This window comes from Thermobia domestica, chromosome 11, assembly GCF_964235325.1.
Source record: "Thermobia domestica chromosome 11, izTheDome1.hap1.1, whole genome shotgun sequence".
Lineage (NCBI taxonomy): Eukaryota > Metazoa > Arthropoda > Insecta > Zygentoma > Lepismatidae > Thermobia > Thermobia domestica.
This window is the reverse complement of record NC_137464.1, coordinates 215,645,749-215,666,047: the sequence shown is the minus strand read 5'-3', so window position 1 is coordinate 215,666,047 and position 20,299 is coordinate 215,645,749. Positions and strand designations below refer to the sequence as shown.

At 34.7% G+C, this 20,299-nt stretch overlaps 1 protein-coding gene across 5 annotated transcripts in view; it reads right to left on the bottom strand.

Annotated features, from left to right (window-relative positions):
- Dic1 (Dicarboxylate carrier 1) overlaps positions 1 to 19,427 on the bottom strand; it is a 75,600-nt gene extending 56,173 nt beyond the window's left edge. Inside the window, exons 1-3 of one of the 5 annotated variants that reach the window (XM_081731613.1) lie at positions 19,241 to 19,426; positions 15,152 to 15,256; positions 2,641 to 2,744 (exon numbers count right to left, since the gene is read on the bottom strand). In XM_081731613.1, the coding sequence (XP_081587739.1) occupies positions 2,641 to 2,736 (96 nt within the window). In that variant the 5' untranslated portion in view covers positions 2,737 to 2,744; positions 15,152 to 15,256; positions 19,241 to 19,426. The other 4 variants (XM_081731612.1, XM_081731615.1, XM_081731614.1 and 1 more) reach the window with 4 other exon arrangements.
- Between the last annotated feature and the right edge of the window lie 872 nt (positions 19,428 to 20,299).

Sequence of the window (20,299 nt, the reverse complement as noted above, 5' to 3'; positions counted from 1 at the left end):
TGTAAATATATATTTTTAAAAAAGTTTATTTACCAACAAACAACTTAAGCGTTTAAAATTTTCTTTATTTTACACAATCAAAGGAAAAAGTACGGAGAAATTATTGTATAAGAATTCCAATCAGTGCTTTGTGTAAAATAATTAGTGAAAGTGTTCCAAAAAATTGCACCATGTAAAAAAAAAAAAAAAAAAAAAAGAAAGAATAGAGTATTAGTGTGTGGATACTTATAAGCCAGAAGTAAGAAGAAAGTCTTCGGAATTCATCATATTATTCGCAAGTATATGGTTAACACTATTTATATCTTCAAGGCGACAATTGTATAGCACATCTGCATCATTCAGTAAAATTTTGAATAATATCAAGATACGTTTTGGAGAGATTCTGTGAGAGTTCAAAATTTCAAGAGAACAACTTTTCTTACTGATAAAATTGAGGTTGTATATATTTCTATTGCTACAAGAAACGTTTAAGTTTTGATACTATATCAAAACAATCGATGTGATGTGATCTGATGAATTTCCTAGAGATCAGTGTGTCCCAATTTGTGGTCCGAGGAACATTTTGTTTTCATTAAACCTTATCTTCTCATGTTGGTCACACCTGGAATATAAGCAATGTACATTACCTGCATTTCAACCAACAGAGAATAAAATACAAAAAGATAAGACAAGAAATAATAAAATTACTAACCAAGATGGAAAGAGATATGTATAACACCTATAAACATTAAGAAGTTACGCTATTAATTCGTAAGTAATACCTGGTCCAACATATTCATTCGGATTAATAAACTAAACTAGACTAACTAACTCTACGGCCTATGAAACTCGGAGGTTCAATGTCGCATTCACAAAAGCACTCCATTAACTTCTTCCTTAGCCAACTGGACTGTGTCTATTTTGTACCTGTATTTCTGCGAGATCCATCTTAATATTGTCCTCCCATCTGCGTGTAGGTCTTCCAATGGTCTTTCTCTAATTAGGTTTCCAGTTTAAGTTATGAAAGCGTTCCTATTTTCTTTCATTCTGTCTGTCTTCATGATCTGCCCGCCTGAGTCTCTTCGACTTATGACCTTCACAAAGTTTTTGGTCAACAGTATAATTTAGCAATTCCTCATTATAAAGTTTCCACCATTCTCCATTTCCATTTCTCTTGGGACCGAATATTCGTCTTAGGATTATATTGTCAAGTATTTTCAGTTTGCGTTCTTCCCTCAGTGTAGGCGGCCATCTTTCGTAGCCCTACAGTACAACACTGACTATGGTTTTCGTCTGTTGACATTGATCCTAGATATTTTTAAAGAATCTACTTTGTTGAAAGTATTATTTGATACTTTAACGTATCCATATTTGCAATATTACCGCCGCAAGAAGTTACGGCGAACTTCTTTACACTTCTTTTTATTGTCGTTATACATATCATCTATCAGATTTACATCATCAGCATAAGTCATAACCTGTGAATGCCATTCAGCTCTAGGCCCTAGTTGCTATATTTTATTTTCCTTATAGTGCACTCCAGAACAAAGTTAAATAATAATGGAGCCAACGCATTTCTTTGTTTAAGGTCATTCTAGATGTGAAAGCTTGTAGACAAGGATTTTCCTATGCGAACCTTACTTTGGAAGTCATTTAAACATATCTTAATTAATCTAACTAGCTTTTTCCATATTTCAAATTCGATAAGAATGTTGTACAGTGTTTCCTTCCTGACAAGAGTCGTACGCCTCTCTGAAATCAATAAATATTTGTAATGATGTACTGGAGTATTGTATTCCCATTTCTTTCTGAATATTTGACGAATAGTAAATATCTGGTCAACAGTTGATCAGTTACGCCTAAATACACACTAATAATCTACAATGATTTCATCACCATATGGGGTCAATCTTGCTAACACAATGTTTGAGAGGATTTCATAGATGTTGACAAAAAACAGATGCCCAGATAATTATTACAAGGTTTAATATCAGTGGCGTATTTACGATTTTGTTTCGGGAAGGGCTTTGCTAACTTGGGGGGGGGGGCTTTGCCTGAAAATGTGAAAATTCTGCAAGATATTCCATATACTTTACTATAGTAAGTAAGATTTCGGGGGGGGGTTAAGCCCGGAAGCCCCCCCCCCTAAATACGCCACTGTTTAATATATACAACATACATATGAAAATCTAATACAGGAACATATTTAACGTAGAGCCAGATTTATGTCTGAAATTACCCAATTTTGATGCAATGCCTATATAACAGAATATCTCTGACAGTTGAATTATATATCATATAAATATGATAATTTTAGGCAATAGTCGCTTTTGTATTATATCAACTGCTCTTTAGAGCTACAAAAACATCAATCCCGCTCAAGTCGTGCATTCATTTCACGCTTTGTACTGAATATCACTGAATTCATACCTATAAAGGAGCTAGTGCGGTATAACTCGGTTAATTCGTCAAATTAGATTTATATGAAATAGTGTCTACTCATCAATCTACGTGCAGTTTCTTTCTTGAATTTTAACTTACAATCATACACAGTTTTTGAGTATGTGCATATTAAAAAGTGACAACTACAAATACAATAATATGCAGTACTAACAGTATTCCACAATGATAGTTAGTTCCAGTATTAGTACCGTTCTTTACCTTAAGTAAGTCAAGAGGATGTGTGCAACAAGCAGCACCCGCTGACGCAAGACCACCAAAGTACCATCTCGAAACCTTGGCTTCACGTTTTCCCATGGATTCCCCTGAAAATAAAAGTACTATCAGTTTAGAAATAAATAAATTAAATTATAATGAGACTCACAAATACTTCTGATAGTTACGAAGAGATGCTAGCTCGCAGCCTAAATCAGCTACCGCGAACGAACAGCAACTAAAAAACACGACGATAGCAAAAGTAGAAAACGACCATCATGTGATACGGATAAACAAGAAAATCAAATAAACGAGGAAACCGAGTGTAAAGGACAACTACTCTACACCTATAAATAAATATCAAGAAGTACCCAAGTTTACTGATAATATACTAAATGCTAGAGGCAAAATAAATGCAATCAAAGAAGATCTCACAAACTAGCTCATCTATCAATCCAGAAAGAAGGGTGTATGAAGGAAGAAAATCAAAAGCTAAAAGATGAAGACAAGAAACTGAAAACTAGACTGCCTAATGATGATTAAAAAAAAAAGTACGAAACTAAAAGATTGTTAGATGCATTATTGCTGAACATAAAAGAAAGACATTTTCTGAAATAGAAAAAAAAAAAAAAAGAAAAAAAGGTTGCCAGAACAAAATCAAAGGAGCAATGGCCAAACAAAGGCTAATCATATTTCAAAAGGGAAAAGAGAATGAGTTCATCAAAGATTTATAGATCGAGCTTGTCAAGCTTTTTAATCCAATTATGGAAAGAGGAAGTTATCTCTGTCAAGTCGGTGGATGGATCACTAATCACTGAGGCAGAAACTAAAGAAGAAAAAATATCACAAACACACTAATGGAAGAAGAAAAGACCATTGGACATCATAAAGAATGTATCTGCAGCAAATAAAAGACCGATATTGTAACAAAACTTCAAAGATAGGGATGAAAGAGCTAAGAAAGAACTAAGACCGAAATTCAGAACAGAGCCAAAGAATTATACCTGATATCATTTGATAACTGAAGCTCCAAGCGAAATCTACATGAAAATTATTAAACTCTATCTCAGACTAGTTGATAGGAAACCAAGAAAACTCCCCTACTCTCCTACTCTTTCTCGCTGCAAGAGGAGATGGCAGGTATACCACCCCTGACAGGGAAGGAAATGTTTGAGACATTCAGTATTGTTTAAAATCTCATTTTTCAACTCCACTACACGTGTGCTTTGTGTCAATCTGTGGGAGTTTGCTGTTCCTTTTAACTACTCTTAACCCACCCATCTTTCACAGCTTCAATCAATATGGTTATTTTAAGAAAAGGATATAGCATTGTTTATGTATTTTATAGGCCTAATAAATATTGATTTGTCCATTTGAAAAAAAAAGTATAACAACAGTTGTTTATAAATCAAATTTATGCTGATTCTTTCATTTGATGTTAGAAGGAATAAATATATATATATTTTTTAAGAACATTGTTTTATTCAAGTCACTTCGTTACATTATGTTACAGATTGACAATACCTTCACTTCATATAAAAAGATAAGAGACAAAGGACCGTGTAAGTATTGTTTTATATAAAGTTTGCTGTACCCGTTAACATTTTATGGAGCAAGTAATTGTAATATGAAAAATATCTAGTGAATTCCGCAACGAAGAAATGAGATTTCCTAGGGGCAATAGTACAATACGAAGTCGACTGCTGGAGAAAGGGCAAACGCGAGTTTGGCAAGCAAAAACAAGTAATAGCAAAATAATATTAAACGTTGTTTTTAGTTGCTTTAATTTGAATCACTATTAGGTTATTTGGAATTAAGTCGACACACTTTTTAGTTTTCTTGTCATATGTTGTCATATGTTACAGAGAAATGGGAGTTCAGTGATAAATTACTTATTTCCGGTTCGATCCTTGGTCATGTAAATTCGTGGCTAAGGACATCGTGTCAGTGGTTTTCTTGGGTTCTCCCTTTGTTGCCAGTTTCTTCTTCCACCAATTCTTCTCTCATTCATTTTCAATAATCATATTCTCCTTTAATTTATATGGCATGCGTGCGAGACGTTAACTAAAGGTGTCCTTTCATTTTTTCATGCATATGTTGCTGTATTAATAAAAAAGAAACCTGATAAAATCATCGTGCCGACACAATAAATTGTGTATAAGGTCCAACCTAGCCATCAGTTGTAATGCACGCTCGAATAGCAGACAAAGTCCGCTATTCCAACGCTTCTGCACACCCCCGCCGTTTAAAATAATGATCATACTTAAATTGAGTTGACAGTTACTTGTTAACCCGTTTTGGTTACTCTGTTTAATGTGTTAAGAACCAAGAAGTACGTACACTATAGCCTGAGAGTTTCAATCCGTTGTTTACACACTTTTTAAAAAAAAAAAATATATATATATATTTACATATCAGCAAATGGGGACTTGTATTATTAAAGGGAACAGCATCACAGGCCCCGTCTGAAACAGTAGACAGCTAGCAGATCGGTGGTGGGGGTATAAGTTCCTATCAATTTGTCTGAGATAGATTGTACATACAAATGCGATATTTCATTTGTGTGAAGTTCTAAGAATCAAGGATTTTATTTTAATTCCTAGATGTCTCCGCTACATATTATGGGATCCGAACTACATGGGACCCCACTACATGGACTAGAGGCCTCATTCCGTAACGATTTGCATCATTGAAACTGAAAATTTGAGTTTTGGTTTGCGTCATCGCAACTGAAAATTTGAATTTTAGTTTGCGATAATCGGCATAGCAGTTACAATTATTTTTCGCTTGTTTTGCGTTATGGTGTGAAATGTTTGCGAAAAACTTGTACGAAATGAAGCTTCGGGTATCCGGCAGTAAAGGTGAGTATTTTCATAGGCATCTTTAAACATAACTTCTTACAAAACAAAATATGTGTAAACTGTGAAAGTACAGACTGAATAGGAGCAACAAGAGGATAGTGAAAATACACAAAAAGGGATTGAGTATTAGATCAAAGTAAGTCTTCTTGTAACTTACAGTACTTTTATAAACCTATTCTATTGTGACTGACGCTATTTGCTTGTGCTGTGCCTCCATTGCACAAATCCGTGCTACTCACATTCATACGCAGCGTTAACCTCTGCAGCCTACTAATGTGTGATACTCACCTGCCGTATATTGCTGACAGTTATTCTCGGATTCCCAAACTTTCGCGTGGGTGACGAAAACTATAATCTCCTATAAACACATCTAGTGAAGACGAACATTAGACAATAGAGTTTAAAATTTATTAGCGTTATATTTACTGTCATTATTTTCTCGCTCAGAAATACTTTTGCCTGTACACATACTGTGGTGATTGATATATTAATATAAGGTCACAGACGTAATACTATAGGTTATGGCAAGACTTGAGGGAATTAATTCAATAAATTGGCTCCCAATTATCTTTTTTTTTTTCTTTTTTTTTTTTTTTTTTCTTTTCTTGAGATGTTCTGAAAAAGCAGTAGCAATAATATGCACCGGTTTTGGTTAAAACAGCAAAGTCAAAAGTACAAGACATTTGTTTGTTCGTTCGTTATTTTCGTTATCTTCGTTCTTAATGAAAGGTTGGGTACAGTTTTCGAAAAAGAAAGCGTATTTTTAACAACCTGAGTCCTATAGTTCATTGCAATTGTTTTCTATTTTAAAATGAGAATAAAAAATAAGCATAATGAATTAGCATAGGGGAAAACCAGTGATCAAGCTTTCATCTCTGTGAGAAAGAGATCAGTAATCACAGAAAAAAAAATTACCACGGTATTTTATATTTGCAAATAATAGGTAATATCTATGTGCCGCGAGAATTCAAGTTTCACCCGTAGTGTGTCGCAAATTGAAAAAGGTTGGGAAACGCTGGTCTGGTATATAAATATAGGGTGTCCCTTACATAAGGTAATTTCTTTTTACGATACGCACAACCGCGAATTTTATTCGATGTGATTGTAAACACGCATTGGTGAAATAGCAGCTCCCTACGAGAACGTTAACCCGTGCCAACTTGACGACAAAATCATGAAATGACGTTTCCATATTATAATACCTAGGTATAACTTAGAAAGTTCAACCGCGATAACGGAGGAATTAAAAGGGACAGAGAAACGAAACTCTGCACGAAGCAACTAGAGAAAGGAAGACACCTGCCTGTGTATTGACGAATATCACCGGATGAACAGTATTGCCAACCGAAGAGAAAATTGTGTTTTTGTAAATCGAATGACCTAAATTAGATATCATCATTGAAAGCAGTAATGAAAATAAAAACAAAAGAGATAGTAACCGCAGCCCAGTGTTGCAAACTTTTCGAGAAATAATGTGAAACATGTGTTAAATACAAAGCAGAGAGTTAAGTTCTAGTTACACTAAATTACATGCACGTAAGATATTCTTGTTTCGGCAACGTTATTGCATCTTCCATGTCCTATTCTAGAATGATCTGCAATTGTTTATAGCATTATCACTTTCAGACCCAACTTGACCCTGGTTTCTGTTACTGGATCCAATATGGAGGGCAAATTCGTTACAAAATTCTCCAAATGGACATTTACGCTCATTTTACCCAACGTATTGGTTCCGGCATATTGAATTTTGCAATTGTGACATTCAAAACGTTATTCAAAGCCTCACAAACACAACAAACTCAATTTTCAGCCTATTTGGAGCATTCCGAACATATTTTATCCGCCAAATTGAATAAGCTATTCTAAAGTTTTCTCTTTTTATGACATCATTAGTATCAGCGACCTCGAAAACTTAAGAGTACATAAACCCATACAAATTGCATGCTGTTTTCATGTTTTGACAAGGTTGTTAGGATTCTGGCCCACTGTGCAGCGTTACCATCTTTTACAAACCAGACTTCTCAGCTTTAACAAGATACTGACTATCTCGGTCAGTGCGTGATTTGTCGATCTTACATAATCACGGTACTGCTCCTCATGCAATATAGCCTTATATTATAGGTTTTAAACTATACTGCACTAGTGACATTTTCCGAGTTATTGTACATTTTCCAAACGCAACTTTTCTCTTCTATTGATGGCAACACTGTTCAACGGACCCTTCTAGACTTGGAATCAGCGTAAACAATTCTTGTTATTTAATTTAAGGTATACAAAACGTTAGTACCTCGCTCCCTGTGTGCGCGAACAGCGTTTGCATTTAACATATGTTTCACGTTATTTCTCGAAAAGTTTGTAATACTGGTCTGCGGTTATCGTCTCTTTTGTCTTTATTTTCATTGTTGCTTTCAAAGACGATATCCAATTTAGGTCATTCGATTTACAAAAGCACAACTTTCTTTTGGGATGACAACACTGTTCATCCGGTGATGTTCGTCAAGACACGGGCAGGTGTCTTCCTCTCTCTAGTTGTTTCGTGTGAAGTTTCGTTTCTCTATCTCTTTTAGTTCCTACGTTATAACGGTTAGACTTTCTAAATTATGAAAACGTCATTTCATGACTTTGTCGTCAAGTCAGCACGGGTTACCGTTCTCATAGTGAGATGCTATTTCACTGATGCGTGTTTACGGTCACATAGAATAAATTTCGCGGGTGTGCGTATCATAAGGCGAAATTATCTTATATAAGGGACACCCTAATACAGGGCGCAAAATTTCCGATCGCCATTGGCGACTAGAAATTTAGAGCTGGCGACCAGTATTCAGTAGGAATGGTTTTTGCCTAAACTCAATGGTTTCTGTTTCGCACGAAAATAATTGTCACTGAGTGAAAGAAAATACGGAATGTGACGTCTTCACAACGTTGTAATTCGGCCCTCCTTTCACACCCTCAATCGTGTGACAGAGGCTTCAGCAGTCTCAACAGAGGTAAGACTGCCTACAGGAATTCACTGAAGACTGCCACACAGGATGATTTGCTGACAAATTCCATCAATGGCCCTTCACTTAAGGACTTTGATTCCAAAACTACAATCGACAACTGGTACTTCAGTGCAGAGAGAGTGTTATACAAACGTGAATTCTTAAGACAAGATATTTTTCAACGTGTATATGAATTGTCCAATCCAAAATCGATTATCCTGAATCTAATTTTCTGTTTGAATTCTCTTTCTTTGTCAAACCAAAGGACGTCGGGGGGTCTCATAATTTGTACGTGAGAGATACTAGCGACCATCATTTTTGGATTGGAGAGTGCGTCTTGACTTTGAAATTTTGCACTCTGCCCTAATATATACTGTATATATATATTCTTTTACTTTTCTAGAAAACAGTTTCTCTGCTGGGGTGCATCCAAATCCTACCCGATAAATAAAGTAAGTACTTGAAGTTAGTAAACAAAAGGTTAGTAATCTATATTTCAAAATGTTCTTACAAAAGAATAGGATGAATATGTTTTCCAAATATATACTTTACACGAAGGGTGACATGTAATCAGGAAATCACGAGGCTTGATTGAATGATAGATTTTTGGAGTCACCAGCAAAGTTGTTTGTCTATGTTACGATAAGATCAATTGCCGATACATGCTGTATATTAAAAATTAACAACGAAATACCTTACTTAAAAAAAGTATAGTTCTCATATAAGTACTACAAACTAAATACAACAAACGAGAAGAGCTATGGAAATCAGAACAGAGGCACGAAAAGATTAAATGAATAAATAATATGAAATATGAAAGACACATAACTGAAAATAACTTTTAAAAAAGAATAGTAATAACAGAAACTAATAACGGGAAAAATCTAAAAAGAAAAGGCTCAAAGTACGTTATCTCCCAAAAATTTCACTAAGATTTTTAAGCAGTCCTAAGTGTTCACCACGATATTTGACTAAGGCACACGATGAAATAAATATTCCTTTGCTTATGTGTATATAACCATTGGTAACGCATCAGCTCCTACGGGAGCACTCGTTGTTGTCGAGCGGAGTTTCTCTGACTTTATACTACAGTAAAGCCTGTCAATTTGGCCACCTCTTTAAGTTGGTCACCTGCTCATCTTGGTCTGGTTCGTCTTGAACCTGCATTTTCCCATAAGACATTCGTTACTTATTACTCTGTAAGTTGGCCTTCAGCCTATCTTGGAAGTTGACTGCATTGAAGCAATGTTTACCCTACGATGATAATGATAAATTTGGCCACGCAAAATATAGTCTTGTTATTTTTCTTAACATTTTCGTATTCCCATATGAGAGGCAGGTGTTCTGTATTTGTGACTAGACAAAGAAGCATAGATTTCCACGATTTGTTCTTGGAGGTCAAAGGCCAGAACACTACCCTGATAAACAGGTGGTGAAGGAAGATGTAAATAAGAAAAAGCAAGTACAGGAATTCAGGAAATGGTTGTACGTATTTGTTTACTATGTCTCTTTTGGTAATACCATTAGCTATATCTGCTCCTTTCATCAGTCGACAGCTTTAGTAATTCCGGAAAACTTTCAAGATAACTACCTCAATTGTCAACTATTAGCACCTGACGGCTTGTCGAAACGAAGCCGCTTAAAAATTCACCAATCATATTTATATCCTGTAAGTTAGCCACCTGTCTAAGTTGGCCACATTTCAGTGGAACCGATGATAGCCAACATAGACAGGTTTCACTGTACCTGGAAACGAACTAGATGTTAGCTAGAGTGTTAAAATGTTCATGTTGTTTAAGCAATTACAATATAGGAAGTGAAATATAAGGGAATAAAAACTATTTGACGCAGGGTATATAAAAACGGGTCGCGGACAAACTCACCAGCAAAAAGCCCACCAGAGCTTTCGTATAAGTTGACAATCATACAAATGAAGGAAACAAACGATTTGGGATAATCATTCATAATTTTCGAACACCTTAGCAAATTGCTACATTTACATAAATCACACCGTGCAGATTACGGTCTACTTTCAAATTAAGTTTTCAATACTTCTAAATACACATTTTATGCGAGTTTATGTTTCTTTCTTGGATCTTATTTTGTTTGTGACTTAGATATATAGATAGATACAGATCAGGTTCCTGCTATATGACAAAGGACCGGAGGCTGAAAATATTATCATTATATTCAGCTCTGATCGTCAGTTAAATAAACTAGAAAGTTCGTCGACATGGTATGCTCACGGCAATTTTTCTACGAGTCCTGGACTATTTAAGCAAATATATGTCATTCGTACATCTCTTGGTGATTGTATCGTGACATGTGTTTATGCACTTTTGTTTTGAAAGAGCACACAAATTTATGAAGAAATGTTACAAGCTCTAATTGAAAAGTCGAGGGAATTTAATATTAACTTGTATCCCTCAGAAATAATTGCAGACCTTGAGACAGCATTCGTTCAAGCTGCAAAAATTGCTTTTGGAGATAGTGTACTTATCAGAGGATGTTTTTTTTTTCTCTCTCTTTCTTTTCATCTTACTCAATGTACTTAGAAAAATATAAAAAGTCCTGGGTTAGCTACTTTGAATAACGAAAACTAAGATATTAAACAATTTCGTGGGATGTTGGATGCGTTGGCTTTTCTTCCATTGAATGCAGTGGAAGAAGACCTTTCTTATTTAAAGGAAGTTGTGCCCGAAGTATTGCATGATTATTTTTTTTTAATTTTAATTCGACATTTGTTAGTGAAAAATTCCATAGTGTAAAATGTACTTTAGACAATGTTTTCCGAAGGAGATATAGAACGATTCTACCGATCTTTCCAAAACAAATGTGGAACATTCATGAGGCTACAATTGAAATGTATTTTGAAACCGGAGTTGCAACTCTCCTAATTGAGCTAGCGAGCTGCTTGAGGTGTCATTTTACAGCATTTTTCATGTCCTTTCCTGCGGTATACAACATTACATAGGCTAATGCAAATTTTTATTTTCAAAATCAAAATCAAAATTTTACTTCAATTTTTTTCAAAAAGTACATATTTTAAAATTTTGAAATTTATTCCATGAATAGATAGTATTGTTGTAAAGCACTGGCAAAACACGAATTTGGGATGATAATGGGTTCATTGTTTAAAAAATTCAAAACTAATACTTATTTTTCAAGAATAGTCTGTACGTAGGGTAATCACACAAGAATACTAAGTTTTACACTTCTGTGAAAATAAAAATGAACATTAATCTGAAGAAAGAGTACAGATGATTTCATAGTAAAACTTTTCAATAAGTAATAGGATTGTTTATCACTTGAAATTTGGAAGTCACATTTGTTCGGCATACATCACTTTCAAGGAGAACATAACTTCTTCCATCGGGAGTTACAGGATTCACTTTTGTCAGAACGTCCAGAACATCAGCGTTTCTTGGATATGAGAATGATGGAGATGGCCAGGTGGATGGAGAAAAGTTATTTTTATTCATCAAGTATTTCATTTTTCTGCAAAACATACCCGAACCACCCATTTCCTTCGTAGACAGCTGTGACATAGCCTGATATGTCCTCTAATTGAAATTTATTTGGAGATTGTGACACTTCCTTTTCCCAACCCTGTAAACCATCTGAAAAGTGTTTCACCAATAATGTTGATGTAGTTTTGGGAATGAATGCATGATATTGCTGTGTTCCTTTGATAGTCAATGCTTGATCGAAGTGACTTTCCGGAACATTTCAGCTTCAGTATATTCCTCTCGGATTGAGAAGGCGAAATTTACTTTGGTAATGTTTTCTACTGCCCACTCAAAAAATTGTCTTGGGGTTTGAATTTGATTGTCATAGGGTCTTTGCAAACTAGGACGAGCTGTCAAGCTTTACTGAACCATCTACTCCATCGCAAGGCTCTTTTCCATGTGCTGTAGCAGAGAAGTACCATCCTCCTTTCACTTTAAAAGCTGCCTCATGAAAGCAGAGGTTCAAAAGTTTTTCTTATTTTTGTATTGGGCGGTAGACCTGTCGGCAAAATGAAAGGAAACCTTGTTTGGAAGTTTTTGAAATTTGGATGTCAGAAATGATTTTTAAAAAAAAAAAAAAAAGAAAAAAAAGAAAAAGTGTACAGCAACTGTATTGTGCTCCAGGCAATCGGAAACAAGTACATATTTAACATGTTCAACTTTGTTTTCCTGTTTGAAATATAAAACAAAAGGATGGATTGTGACCTGTTAGCTTGTCCAGTGGTAGCTCTGTGCTTCATCTTGTAGCGCTGTGTTATAATTTTCAGAAAAATCACAGAAGACAGCAAATTCTGATTCTTTGAGATTTTCTTTTGTGTAGTTAAGGAAGGCTCCCTATTGCTTGGCAATGAACTTATGCCTACCCGCTAAAGCTGCTTCAATTTGTTTGGTTTGTTTAGGCTTAACGTCCTTATGTTACAGCGATGTTATGAAGGATTGGACATATTACTTGAAGTGGCATCTGAACCACTACTCGTCGATTTCCACCTGAGAGAAATTTTGTGGGCTCATCGGGCTCCTTAATTACAAGACAAAAGTTAGATTCAACTTAACACAGATGATTCGACATATGTGAAAAGTCACTATGAAATTCACGTGGCATTTCTGATTACGATTTGTGGCATTTTAGCATTGTTAAAAAAAAAATTAAAAAAAAAATGGTTTAAACCAGTCAACCCTGCTGTTGTACCAGTGCTATATGTATACTTTTTACAAACCACGTTTATTTAAAGTAACACTTTTAATTGTGAAACTTGTATTAATATTACTTTAAAGTTCAAAAGTATCAGCATTTTCAATTGCTTTAAGTTAGTTTTTAAAGTATGAGGTAATAAGTATATCCAGAAGATTATAAGTCGGTATGATATGCTTTAGACCCATTACTGTACTCTTCATGTTAGTGTTCAGATTTATTCCCAAAAGTTAAAAAAATAAATGCATTCGTGTATTTTCCAGCTAGGTACAGGGTATTAATGAAAACTATAGTGTTAGTTTTAGATTATTTTAACAATGAACCCATTATCATCCCAAATTCATATTTTGCCAGGTGCTTTACAACAATACTATCTATTCATGGAATTAATTTCAAAATTTTAAAATATGTACTTTTTGAAAAATTTTGATTTTGATAATAAAAATTTGTATTAGCCTATATGATGTATACCACAGGAAAGGGCATGGAAAATGCTGTAAAATGACACCTCAAGCAGCTCGCTAGCTCAATTAGGAGAGCTGCAATTCCAATTTCAAAATACATTGAACATGCTATTTTGGGCATTTTTTCCAAACTTTACATAGCTCTATCTTCAATACCGGTCGATATATAAAGTTGAAATTTGGTATTTCTCTTAGTCTATATGAATAGTACCTCTGTGCAAAATTTCATGACAATCTGAGATGGTAAGGTAAATTTTGTTCTGAAATCTTGTTGATTTCAATTGGAATGGCTCGTTGGTCCCACTATTAGATTTTGAGAATGTAAGATTGTAACTAATTTGACAAGTGGGCATGCCTTGTGCTGTATACTATGCATTTAGAATATAAAATTGCAAATGATTTAACAAGTGTATATATTTTACGCAATGTACTTAAATTAGTTTATTTTGGTATTATGCGATAATGTATATAGCTAGACAACTGGATAAACATGTAATAATCTGTATGCATAACGATAGAAAGTGTCTGATGTAAGGGTACACTATAATGTTGTTTGCAACGTATTAAAATATCAAAGGATGGTTGGCATTCGTGATGAAACTGTCGTTATTCCGACATTTATCGACGGGACTACCAAAGTACGAAGCATGGATTATGGAAGAACAGGAAGAAACGGGCGCAGTAATGATCAGGTATGTGATTGGTGTAGATTAAGAATAGGGTAACCGGAAATACTTATGTTTTACTTGTATATCTACTATGTGCATACGCCTTTCTCTGCAAATTATTTTGTGTCCTTTGGAGATTTCGAGCAGTTTTGAAAATACTTCAGAAGAGGCTTATGCCCCTTAAAACCATTTTTCTTCAGAAACGAAAAAATACGTATTCCTTACTTTTATGTCTAGTATCTGCATACATATTTTATAACATGGATGACTATCCCAATCATTTGTTTCTTCTATTTGTATGTTTGGTCAGCTTATATGAAATCTCTGGTGAAGTTTCTCCGCTTTCACAAAAGATCTGGTGGGTTTTTGTCCTACACTCGCAAAAACTTTTATTTTTTTAAGCGTTAGCTAGTTCATAGTGACCAGACCGTACAGGTTGCTCTGTGACACGGCATTTCTAGTTTTATGCCCTTCAGGCTAAAGAACATGGGTGATTAATCAAAGTGAATGATTATGAAGGAGCTGGTGAAATACGAATGTGATAACCCCGAGAAAACCACGAACACGAGCTTGCTTCGTGTCTTTTCAAGTTGTTCAAGTAATGGACGGGTTAGTGGTGGATCCCCTGATGATAACCTACACTCAATGGGTCGAATGATTAATAAGAAATAGAGATAAAAGTTTACCAAAAGTAGAATTTTATGTAGAAGTTATGGTGAACCACAGAATTCTTGCCATACAAAAGGACTGCAGTACACATTAGGCAGAATGTCAGACGCCCACGGAAGAATAAAACTTAATATGCTTTAGAGATGAATTTTAATTGTTAACTAATACTTAACCTTGAACAGATTAACCACTCGAGTGGTTGCTTTCATCGTTTACTCGAGATTCCACACTGGAGTCCATTTCAATTTTAAATGTGAACAAAATCACACCAGTAAAAACTGAAAACAGACAATACAAACGTTATATGTAAATTGAGCTACGTTGTGACACACGTTACAACAGCTTAAGTGGTTATGAATAATCTGCCAATATGCGAAAATACAAATATATTGTCTTTATGCATAAAATTGACTTGCCGCAAATTGTATTTACTTTGTCTGTGTTTTAAGTTTGCCCTTTCCAACATATTTCGAGATTATGCTGGAGCCATCTTCGGGGAAACTATTCTAACATAGGTCTGAAAGAAAAGAAAAAAATAAAAAGAACTAAGAAGAAAAACACGCATGTAATTACAAAGTGGCTCAAGATTTTCGCCTAAGATAGTTTCACCGAAGATAACTCCGACAAACTTTGAAGCCGAAATGGGTTCACTCGAGCAGATGGTTCTACAAAACAGAAAACTTAAAGGTCCGTCCCCTCGAGTAATGTCCTAACGAACCGAACCAAACCTAACCTGAAAAATGTAAGAAATCTCAAAATTTGGTAGAATCGTCTGCTCGAGAAATGCCGCCGAAATATGTAGGAAAGGATTACGCCCAGAAAGTAAACACAACATCTATTTTATCATAGATATATATAGCAGTGTGTACAAGCGAAATGAAAATTAACATCTTACGTTTACACTAACTTGAATCGTGAAGTTATAATTTTAATCGTAAATGTTCCAAATCCTGGAAAGTATTGTGCAGATTACGAACACTGAGTGATTACACCTAATTACTACTTTACTTTAGACTGTTCCCAAGAAAAATATATGGCATTACTCGAGCAGACTGTTCTACCAAATTTTGACACATTTCTTCCATTTTCAGGCTAGGTTAGAGCTTACTATTTGTTCTAGCAGAGCATGCACTAAATGAGGAGCTCCATTGCTACTAACAGATTGACTTCAGGAGTACACAGTATAAATACAGTGTGGACATACGGCATAAAAACTACAGTGCATAAAATACGAAAAAACTTATGCTAGGTGACCACTAAAAAGTTCGAATGCTATTTAACCGAGTCAGGGCAGGAGCGCAGCGAGGGGTGCGTCCGTAGGGAGAGGGCGCGTCAGCGAGGGGGATGTATGCATAAACGAGGACAGTGGAAGAGCACATTTATACATACAATACTTTCACTATCACTCAAAATTCAATTCAATATACTGTGCACTGACAGATATTACGTAGTTTCATATCGACACTATTTATTAGCACTGGTAGTTTCACTTCGTATCTTACCTACCGTATAAACTTTCTATTTGGTAGAACCGTTGCTTTGTATTTCTGTTAGCAGAGCATGAACTACATAAGAAGCAGAGTGGAAAAATCATGATTTTTTAAAAAATAAAATCATTTTTGTTGATTTTTTTTTGTTTTAAATCGATTTTTTTATTTAAATCAAATCTTTTTCCTCGTATAATACAAGTCGCGAACTGAAGAAATAACATTAGGAATTAGTATTAAATGTCAATTATGCCATTTAAGTGAAAGTATTGGGTCCCCAATCGTTAACCTATTTGAATCCCAAACAACGTTTTAAGAAAAAAGTACAGCAACGTTTATCAACATGACACTTTTCTTTTCACAAAAGTTACTGATATTTGGCAGGAGCCTACTTTTAAAAAATGGGAACTAGCTAGTAGCAGAAAATACATATAAAGTACATAAATTTTGCTTAAAATTTAGTAACTAACTCTATGGCCTATGGAACCCGGAGGTTCAATGCCGCGTTTACAAAAGCTCTCCACTGACTTCTATCCTTAGCCAACTGGATCCAGTTTCTACTTTGTATTTCTATTTATGAGACATCCATCTTAATACTGTCCTCTCATCTGCGCTTATGTCTTCCCAATGGTCGTTTTCCGATTGATCTTCCAGTTAAGACTTTGAAACTGTTCTTACTTTCTTCCATCCTGGCTACGTGACCTGCCCACCTGAGTGTCCTAGACTTGATTAACCTAATAATGTTTGGTAAACCGTATAAATTATGTAGTTCCTCGTTATAAGGTTTCCGCCATTCCCCATTCCCGTTCCCCTTGGGTTCGAATATTCGTCTCACGACCTTGTTCTCAAATACTTTCAATCTACGTTCTTCCCTTAAGGTAAGCGACCATGTTTCGCAACCATACAGAACAGACATGATTAACATTTTATATATTTTAAGCTTTAAATGCCTCGACAGAATTTGCGACAGAGATTTTGAAGTGAATAATAACACGAATTCCCTGCTTTTAGTCGACATTTAATTTCTTCGAGAATATCGTTTTCGTCTGTTAATATTGATCCTAGATATTTGAAAATATCAAAAGTATTATTCGATATTTTAACGCATTCAAAATTTGCCGTATCACGATCCCGAGGAACTTCTATGTTTATAGTACATAAATTTCACCTAGTACTAAGTTTTAAAATCTATTTTTTGTTTGTTTCAGAGAAGGAATCGGACCCATCTAAATACATCTCTTTTATCTGAAAAAAAAAAAAAAACAAATAGACGTGGACGCAAAAGAATTTTCGTCCTAAATGTCCATGGTGATTTCCCTATTGGAATAGTAAAGATCTGAAAACCATATGTTCCGAAGAGAAAAAAGAGGATTGCCTCGTTACCCATTGAAAACGAGATTTTCTCTAATCATCCTCTGCATGACACTCGTTTTCATACTGTGCTGTACATACATTTGAGTCTCATTGTATTATATCTTGAATAATAGAAATAACAGAACAGAAACGGGATTTTACTTATTTTCACTTTAAATTAATTTATTTAGGAATTTGATTTAAATCAACGATTTTTATTCAAAAAATCAAGTGATTTAAATCTTGATTAAAATCGTGATTTAAATCAATCCACCCTAATAAGAAGCTCCATTACTACTTGCAGATTGACTTCAGGAGGACTCAATATAAATACAGTGTGGACGTATGGCATAAAATACGAACCAGCTTGTGCTAGAGGTGGCCACTAAAAAGTACGAATGCTATCTAACTGAGTCAGAGTAGGAGCACAGCACGGCGACCGAGCGGTAGCGGGGAACGTCCGTAGGGAGCTGCCGCGTCAGCGACGGGGGTTATACGCATAAACGAGGATAGTGGAAGAGCACATTTATACATACAATACTTTCACTATCACTCAAAATCCAATTCAATACGCTGTGCACTGACAGTAATTACTTATATTCACACTCTCATCTTTTTATGAAAAGGTCACATCGTATTTTACCTATAAATTTCTATTTGGTAGAACCGTCTGTTCGAGTGAACCCGTCAATATTTCTTTTAATGGCACCACTGAGTTATGAATAGTGTCCGTTACTTTATTCATTATTCTATAATGCCACCTTGCACTTAAAATCATTTATATACTTACTGTTATGTAGAAAGGCGAAAAAACTAAGTTAAATAGGAGGAAGTAATCTAGTAAGCCCGTACCACCGAAAATGGGAACACTATCTCTGATCTACAAAATTATCTATCATTCACAAGCAAGTTCATTGTTTACTATATTTTTTCAAAAAATGGCGAGGGGAGGTATGAAATCCATAATCTATGACAGCTATCAATTTCGCCTTTCAATAGTACACAAAAATAAATTAATGAATAAAGGCAAAAAACACAGAAACAACGCTTGTCAGATAAATTACCTGAAGACGTGCACACACTTATCACAATATAACAATAGTAATCATTGTATCTAGAGTAAAAGGTTACAGTTCAAGTGTACATTGCGTAACTCTTCTAAATTTTCATTAAAATGTTAGTTATATAAGAGTTGAGTAACCTTCAAAAACATCAACCTACCCACGTCCACAACCTACAACAAATAAGCTCTCAGTAGGGTACAACGTTGCCAATTCCATTATATTTTGTGAGTAAACAAGATAACATAATCTTAAAATATTAACAAGTAAAGTTTTTCAGATATGAATTTAATTCAGGAAAGCGAAATTATTAACATTTAAGAAAGAAAGAATTGGAATAAAATACCAAAGCATATCCTACTTGCTGATTATCAAATTATTCAAGAAATCCGACTTGCGGCGTACCAAATAGCCTACGTAAATATCAAAATAGAACTAATGGAAAGCACACAATCTACACATTTCAAGAATTAAATTAACTTCGTGTCTTTATGTTAACAATAACTTCGCACAATGAAACAAGATTATACAGCATCAGCACAGCATTGCCAATAACGAGATAATTATAAAATTTAAACACATCTTTCGTTGCGTAAGGTCGGTAAAAATAGGAGGCAAGCCAGAAACAATGTTCAAGGAGAAACTATATATATTTCAGGTGATTTCTGTTTTTATGCCAATCTTTTAGATTTTATTAAACACACGTCATTTGAACGTTGTGGTTCTGATAATTTTATTTTGGGAATTAGCAACAATGTAATATCAAGCAGACAGCCACAAACGCTAAATATATTTATCAATGACTAACATTTAAGTTTGTAATGGTTCTACTTGTTATGATATTTTTATTAGCATTTATTTATCCACATATCATGTTATCAGTTAAGAACGAAAGCTTTTGTTTCTGACCCTCTCTCTCGCTCTATCTTTGCACGGGTGTGAGAGTAATCAGCTGATTGCATTTTTCTCTCGGAGTTAAAAAAAAAAAAGAGAAACAAAAAAGAAAGTACCGTACCACGCCCTCTTTCGGTAAATAATTGTTCACCTCCTCTGTCCTGATGTTCGTTTTAGCAATATTTTGGATTTGTGTATTTCTGCAACCATTTCTTTAGTATCTTTCGTTTATATGAAGGTTTTCTTGCTTAGATTACCATAAGCTAATGATATTTCAAGTGAGAACTTAGGTTGCAAGTGTTATCAAACACTTTTCTTTGATGTGAAACTGTTATATGTGTTTGCATAATTGCGAATTTTAAAATTGGTGATAATGTGCAATTGACAAATGATAATACTTATTTATACGGCATAACAGCTTAATAAACCGATAATTAGACATTTTCTATTTAAACATTTTTTTCTCTTATTCGTACTTAAATCAGTGTTCCGATACCCTAGCTCCCTCAATAAAATTCGTTGCGCC